Genomic DNA, 7988 nt, shown 5'->3' with positions numbered 1-7988 from the left:
TTCTCCTAGTATAGTATCTGTAACATATATCAGACAACCCCACTACTTCAGCCATGCTCAAGAGCCCCATTCTGGGTATTTTAGGTGCCAGTGTTTGGGGATTTAATTGAGAGAAAATAAGAGACTGCTTGGTCTTGTAGTGCCCCTAGACTGAGGAGTAGAATATTTGACTCTCACATAGAGTAATTACATTAAACTTCTCACAAAAACCAGTTTGTATTCAGCCCCATTTTTGCCACCATGTCCACCTCCTCCTCATGCTGTGGCCAGATGTGTGCAAGTTTCAACTCTCCTTGTAGATATTGGGTAGCTCATACCCCTAGGTATTCACTATAGCAATGGTTTCTATCTCCAGCTGATCAGAATAAGTTTCAAACTGAGGTCCCAGATTCTTCCTCTATAAATTCAATTTAAGTTGGTCTGGGATGAATCCTGGGGCTCTTTAAGTGTCTTTAAGTGGGTTCCCAGGTCATTCCACATTGCCTAGTATCTGTGGCAGAGAGGAACTGTGGCTAACCCACCTTGTCTGGAAGGAACTTCTGAGAATATCTAGTGCAATCCCTCATTCTGCAAGACACTAATCCCAGGGAAGGAGGCTTAGAAAAAAGGAAAGGATAGAGAATTTCAGACAGATATAAGCAGGATTCCAGGGTGGGAGGCATGGTCTTTAGACCCAATCTCTCTTACATTCACTCAGACTAACTAGCCCCTCATCTCTGGAAGCTGGGCCCTGTTACTGGATGTCAAGGAGTCTGGCCGACCTCTGCCTCACTGCTTGTGACTGCCCAATGCATTGGCATTTCTGGGCAATGGTGCCAAACTGAACTGGAAACAATGCTATAGAGCATGTGCACTGCCTCAGATTAGTAGTGTGATATTCAATAAGGAGATTATTTCACAGGCCTTTGAGTACTTTTAAAGGGCTTTTATAAACAGTCTTCTTTGCTCTGAAATTCCAATCCTCAGCCCTGTAAGTTTTGTTCAAATGGTTAATAGAAAAGGAAAAGGTGGAGAACTGAGAGGTAGGTCATCCATGAAAGAGTGGAGGGTAGGGAGTGGAAGAGATGACTGGAAAGGTCATCCAAAGCCAAGATTGAAGGGCCATAGGTATATCTTAAACCACACTCCTGAGGTTGCAGTCCCCATTGCCACATACATCTTGGAAACTCCAAGCTTTAAAATAGACAGACATATAACAGCAGACCCATAGACACATGCAATGTAATACAAGCCCACAAAAGAATATGAAGACACACATACTCACAAACAGCCCTTTCCTCATAGCTGCCATAGAGAGGCTGTTAAGTTTTCACAGGTGGCCTAACTAGAAGCTCAAGCCTGGGCATCATATCAGAGGAGGTGGAGGACCCAATTTCAGACTGGTGCCCCAGGAGAGAGGAGTGTTGGGCTGTCAGCTCCTCTGGATACAGAGATGTCACTGGGGTTGGTTCATGCACCGTCTGTGAGGGAGCCTCAGGCCCAGCCTGACTCACCCAAAGACCTCCCTATTCTACCATCATCTAATCTCTTTCCATATCCAGGCTAGGTATCCTGGGGGCCAGAGTCTATCCTCAGAGAACAGTGCATGTAATGGATCATTGCAACAAAGAGCCTCTGTGTTGACCTATACCTTGAGCCTAAGGAGGATGGGGTTTCCTAGGAAAGAATGCCCTTGTCTTCCAGCCAGGTCTGTGTTTCTTCTGTATCTTGAGGGAATGGACTTCTCCCCACTTATCCTCCAGACAAGAAGGTCCTTGTTTAGGGTGTGCTTGAGAGAACAGGGGGAGAGATCTAATGAGAATCTTCATCTGAGTCTTTCAAGCCTTTCCCCATCCCCACCCAGGAGCCTGGGTGATAGAAAAATAGGGGTGTCTTGGCCTTGCCAGGCCACTGGGGCCTGTGCCACAGAGCAGATATAGTCCTAGAGCAACCTAGATTTGAAGAGAAGAGGCAAAAGTAAAACTGGTGAAAATAACCTGTCCAATAAATGAGATCACTCCAAAAGTGTGTTGGAAAAATAACTGAGTTGATACAGGAAAGAACTCTGGAAGAGGCAGGGACTGTGACTGAGATGAAAGGTGCCATATGTAGTAGGAGACAGGAAGGTAAGCTTAGAATTGAGTCTGGCTGTGTGACTTTGGCCTGTGTGCTTAGGTTTCCAGCTCTGCAAAATGGTGAGATAAAAATGTCTGTTTGATGGGCTATTATGGAAATCAAAGGATATCTATATCTATGTCTATATCTTTATCATCTATATCTATCTATCTATCTATCTATCTATTCTACCTGCATAAGGTATTTCACTAAACTAGTAACAACAAAACATTACTGGGCATCAGAAACATGTGGAGGGCTGGCTAAAACCCAGCTTTCCTCACCCAGAGTCTCTACTTCAGTAAGTCTGGGGTGATGCGTTTGCATTTATTACAAAGTCCTAGGTGGTGCTGATGCTGCCAGTCCAAGTTCTACACTAAGAACCTATACTCTAGGCTGTAAGCTGTCTGAGAGCAAACAAGGGTTATCTATGTCCCTTTTGCCAGTGACTACCTGACAGGTAAGCAATGAATATTTGTCAATAAAAAAATGAATGAACAAATGGACTTCACATAAAGAACCTTAGTTTTCCTTTGCCAGGTGTCTCTTAGGTCTCCACTCTGACACTGCAGGACCAGATCCTGGGGCGAGGGAAAAGTGTCCTCAGAGCCAGGCCCTAGATCTGTGGTGCCCAACTGTGGAGCTGGAGCTGAGCGTCCAGGCAAGGGTCACCTCCTGGTGTCCTCTTCAGAGGACCCCTTTTATCCTCTATAGGCCCTGGGGGCCTCAGGGCACTGTCTCCCTTTGGGGAAAGTCTTCCCTCAAAAGCATTCATTCCATAGCACCCTTCTTGTTGCAGGTTTCTCGCACAGAAAGTTGTGACACTGAGGCTTTCTTTCCAGGAAGCAACTTTATTTGTCCCAGCACTGGCTCAGTTGGGTTTGTACCCGAAAAACTGAGACCAAATGCCACATGGCATAGTCTTGTATGCATTTTCTACTTCTTTGTCTCCCATATATGAGTAATGTATAGACATACAGTCTGATTAGGTGGTCTCATGTTACATGGTCATGAGGGATGTCACTTAGGCACATAGCCAGGCTGCCTTCCTGTATCTTGAGGACTTTTCTCACCCCATTCCTTAGGGATGGGACTCTACCAAAATCTCAGGGAGGGAGTGGGAGGAAAAGTCACCCTCTCTCTCCTGCGCCTCCAAGCCTCACCCTTATGCTGTCAAGACCACCATGCCAAATGGGATTCAAGAGATGTAGAGGAATGCAGAGGCAGCCTCAGATGCTACCTTTTCTACGATGTTAAAAAAAAAAAAAGTAAAGAAAAGAAAAGTACAAACAGTTTAACCTGAACAAAAGAAGAGTGTATCCTGTGTGGAATATCAGAGATCCTCCAGTTCTCCTCAAGCTCCCCCCCTCCTACCGACTCCACAGACTGCTGGGTGACCTGTCTAGCTTGGACCTGAGAGCTTTAACCCAGATTGAGGAGCAGGAGTTATTTTTCTTGTTCTCTCATTCCTCCTGCCTTTTATCCATATTCTCCTACCAGACTCCAGGACACTGAGGGGAGACAGAAAACCCACAAGGAAGCCCACTGGTTAAGGAAAGCTCAGACCATGGGTACAATAAACTCAAGAAAAAGAGTAATAAAGAAGCTTATCCCAGTCTTTTTTCAATAAACCCAGCATTGATTTTGAAAGAAGATGAAGATAAAGACGAAGATGAAGACGAAGAAGAAGAAGAAGAAGAAGAAGAAGAAGAAGCAGCTTATCCCAGAGAGTCAGGAAGGTGTAAAAAAAACCAGTCATTATGCAGGACTCAGGCTATGAGAGTATCGTCTTTATTGTCACATGGCCTCCTTCTGTCCTCAATCCTGGGTCTGCCTATCAGGATAGATCATGGCTCAGGCTGCCAACCCACACATTTGGCTGAGCAGCTTCCTGCCAAAGGAGGAGCACGGGACTTTAGGGATATTCTCACTCCATTTTAATGGGAGTTTACAACCTAGTTGGGCAGGGAAAGGTAAATAATTCAAGAGATGTTGCAGACAGTTGCCAAATGGTTGGTGTGGACAATGCAATGAGTTCTAGGAAGTCAGTGCAGGTTACTGTGAGTAGGAAAAAACAGAAAAGACTCCAAAGAAAAGGTCTTGAAAGATGGTCTGGATTTCAGAGGCTGGGCATAGCAGAGAAGTGGTCCCTGTAAGGCGGGGGGCAGGGGGATGGTGTGGAGGTGAGCAGAGACTTGGAGGCAGGAACATCCTGTGGCCCTGGCGGCCAGGCTGGTCTAGCTAGAACTGAGGGTTCTTATAGGGGAAGATCCAGATGTGAGGCTGGAAAGGTGCCTGGCACCCAGGTGTGGATCCTGAGATGGCAGGCAGTGGAGTTCCAACATCACCTCTGCAGCAGGGAGCCTCCAACTGCCTTTGGAGAGAGGCACATAGGGACATGTTGGAAATCGAGGTCTGACATTTTCAGGGCAGAAAGCAGGGATGTCTCAGCCATGCTTCTTTAAAAATAAGCACCCTTTGCTCCAGCAGAAGGACCTCCTTTTACTCCAACATAGGGGCCTCCTTGGTCTCCACAATCACTGACACCCTGTGGCTCTGGAATCGTATCACAGGGTCCACAGCTGTCACCACTTCCTTGCCACTGGTTATAAGCAGCTGGGTCGCAGCTTGGAGCCTCGGTGTCCAGGCGGCATGGGCTGGACTCATGACAGCCCAGGTCCCCCGGACATGGGATTGGATTGGGGCCTGAGCACGGGCTGGGATCGCACGGGGGCTCCACACAGGGCTCCGGGCTCGGGCACGGCGCTGGAAGGGGAATTGGCTCCGGGAGTGAATGAGGTTCTGGATGCTCATAGGGCTGTAGACACGGACGCCATTCGGGAAATTCACGCTGCGCTGGGAAACGACGTGGGGCTGGACGTGGCTCTGGACACAGACAGGGTTCAGAGAGTCGCCGCGGTGGAGGACACGGACGAGGCCCTGACCTCGAGCTTGGCTCTGGGCGAGGATACAGCCGCGGAGCAGGACGTGGGCATGGACAAGGGGCAGGGTGTGGGCATCGATGCAGCGGCGGCTCTGGACTTTGGTCCCGACGCCGCGGTGGACAGAAGCTTGGGAGTGGACGTGACTCTGCACGTGGCCTCAGCTCCGGGCAGAGGGCACCCCAGGAGGGTCGTGGGGCACAACTCTCAGAGCAGCGTCTGATGGGAGGAATCTGAACAGGACACTTTTGCGGGGGGACCTGCTTGGGGCAGCAGGGGGAAGAAATCTCTATCCGGCACTTGGGACCACATCTCTGAGAGCAGCCTGAAGTGCGAGCCCGAGGACAGCCACTGCTATAGATGGGCTCCGAGCGGCGCGGAGGGGTGCAGTAGTTACAGGAGCCCGAAGAGCACGCTGATGACAGGCAGCCGCTGTAGTAGGGCGCAGACCGTCGTGGTGGGGAGCAGCTGCGGTAGGAAGGCTGCAGCTGGCGAGCAGGGAGGCATCTGGTGGAGCTCCGCGAGCGACGCTGTGCAGTGAAGCTCCGGTAAGAGCCAGTGGCCTGGCACTGGGGTGCGCAAGTGCTAAATGCAGCCCGGGACTGGCGCTGGGGGGCGCAGTCGCCGTAGTAAGCCCCAGATCGGAACTGCGGGGCACAGGTGCTGTAGGAAGCCTGGGACTGACGCTGCGGGGAGCATCTGTTGGAGGAGCCCTGATATTGGCACTGAGTGGAGAATCTTCCCTGAGTCTGGGAAACTGGGGGAGAAGCCACGTAAGTCTGGACAGGCTGAGGAGCTGGACAGGGTATGTAAGTCTGGACTGGGCATTCCACATAACAAGTTTCTGTATAATAAACTGGAGCACATTCCATATAGCAGGTCTGAAAAGGGCATGGGGCTTCACAATGCACATAGGAAACCTGAGGCTGGCATGGAGCCTGGCTTTGAACACAGGAAATTTGAGACTGGCTTGAAGCCTGGCTCTTCACTTGGGTGGTCTGGGACTGGCTGGAAGCCTGGCCCTTCACTTGGGTGGTCTTAGACTGGCATGGAGCCTGACACTTCACCTGTGTGGTCTGGGACTGGCATGGAGCCTGGCATTTTACCTGGGAAACTTGAAATGGGCATGGTGCGGGGCACTCCACAATTTGCATCTCACAAGGTGCTTGGACCACAACCTGGCTCCTGGCACTGGGATTCTGGGAGGGATAGGAGGAGCCCTTCACACAGCACTGGGGGAGTGACATGCAACACTGAATCTGCTGCTGGTCACACATGGTTCTGATGCAGGCAGGTGATGGGACCTGAGGGTAGAAAGACCAGTGTTAGGAGCATGAGCTGTTGAGAAAAAGGAGACAAAACCAAGGGGAAGACACCCTGCTTCTTCCCTGTCCTTTCCTCTCCAACTCTCAACCTTTACCCAAGAACACTTCTGAGTTAGATGGACTCAATATTAGTTACCGCTGCCCATGAGACCTGCCTTGGATCTACAAAAGGACCTGAGGTCCTGATCTGAAGGAGCTTCAAAGGCACATCAGGGGTTGCAGATGTCCAGGGTCTCCCCTGGAGGATGGACATACCAGTGTTCAACACAAGAGGGCGTTGAAGACAGCATGATCCCTTGGCCTAAGTGGCAGAAGAGCCACTTATAGGAGGTAGAAGTAACACTGCTTCCAAAGTAGAGGCCATGCACCCACAGAAGCTTGACTATCCTCACATACATGCACTGGGAACACATACATGTGAAAACATGTAAAAATGAGTGTATTGGAGCAAGCACTCAGGTACCATCTGCACTCAAAGCATCCACTAGAAAGTCAAGGATCCAGCTCAAACCCAACATAAAATGCTTGTTTCTCTACACTCAATCTTTTTAGGTGAATGTGTTTAAATGACCCTCATGGACATACACACACACACACACACACACACACACACACACAACATACAAGCCTTGGAAAGGCTCAGAACCAACATGGCAACTTGCCCAGGCTGGTTGCTGTTGTAAATCACCCGAAGTGGGACAGTCTGCTGGCCTCAGAAATGGTTTCTCCCCGGTCCCTCTTAAAAGCAGGGAGCAACTGCCTAAGATGGGGTAACCCAGAAAGGGCAAGATTCCTAAATCACAAGATTGACATTCAGCCACACATAAACCCCTCCACAGCAGAAGCATAACAAACATGACTTGGAGGATGCAGGCATACTCTCTAACACCACACGTAGCCAGGGAGAAACAGAAGATAGTCTCCATTCCTCTGTCCTCCCAAATTCACCCGTTCGTTCGTGTACAGGCAACCCAGTGACCAGCACAGCAGGGTGGCTGATCTAACAATTAAACCATTCAACAAAACACTTTTCAATAAGCTTCAGAAATACTGAAAATGCTTCTAATGAAAGGTAAAGCCTTCCCCTCTCCACTTATAGACAATATCTAAATACACATTCCCTTCACATCAGGCTCTGTGCTGATGGCTCGGAGCCTGGAGCCTGCTTTGGATTCTGTGTCTCCCTCTTTCTGCCCCTCCCCTACTTGTGCTCTGTCTCTCTCTCTCAAAAACAAATAAACATTAAAAAATTGTAAGCACACATGCCTGTGGGGAAGGTAACCCTCCTACACACAACTCTGCTCACAAGGTGTAAATTACTAAAGCATCTTTTCCAGGGAGAGAGCTCCTGATGCAGGAAAATGGTACCTGAGGAGGAGGCCAGTGTTATCAAAGGCTTTAGACCCTCAGTTCTTCTCACAAACTCCACAGATATTCTTCTTATGCCTCCTAAAAGACTCCTCAGGTTTATGTACCACTGTTTTTCTGCTCACAACTTCCCCCCACCCCGCCTCACTATGCCTCACCCCTGTGAATCTGGGCATCCCCTTAGAAGCATCCCTATCCCAATCCCAGGACCCAACCTCTGGACTCACCCTCCTCACAGCAATCAGACATTCAGGCTGAG

The 7988-nt window shown here is 49.4% G+C and overlaps 1 protein-coding gene across 1 annotated transcript; it reads right to left on the bottom strand.

Annotated features, from left to right (window-relative positions):
• Positions 1 to 3863: 3863 nt before the first annotated feature.
• Positions 3864 to 7787, bottom strand: KPRP (keratinocyte proline rich protein). Its single transcript, XM_027056121.2, has 2 exons — positions 7624 to 7787; positions 3864 to 6340 (listed from the first exon to the last, which is right to left on the bottom strand). The coding sequence occupies exon 2, from the start codon at positions 6311 to 6313 to the stop codon at positions 4556 to 4558; it is 1758 nt and encodes a 585-aa protein (XP_026911922.1). The 5' UTR covers positions 6314 to 6340; positions 7624 to 7787; the 3' UTR covers positions 3864 to 4555.
• Positions 7788 to 7988: the final 201 nt, after the last annotated feature.

Source organism: Acinonyx jubatus, chromosome C1, assembly GCF_027475565.1.
Source record: "Acinonyx jubatus isolate Ajub_Pintada_27869175 chromosome C1, VMU_Ajub_asm_v1.0, whole genome shotgun sequence".
In the NCBI taxonomy this organism is placed as follows: Eukaryota; Metazoa; Chordata; class Mammalia; order Carnivora; family Felidae; genus Acinonyx; species Acinonyx jubatus.
The sequence above is the reverse complement of the archived record's forward strand: the minus strand, read 5'-3'. Positions and strand labels throughout refer to the sequence as shown.

What these genes read in the sequence shown, in the direction of transcription:
- KPRP (XM_027056121.2), bottom strand. Translation starts at nt 6,313, where the DNA reads ATGTGTGACCAGCAGCAGATTCAGTGTTGCATGTCACTCCCCCAGTGC.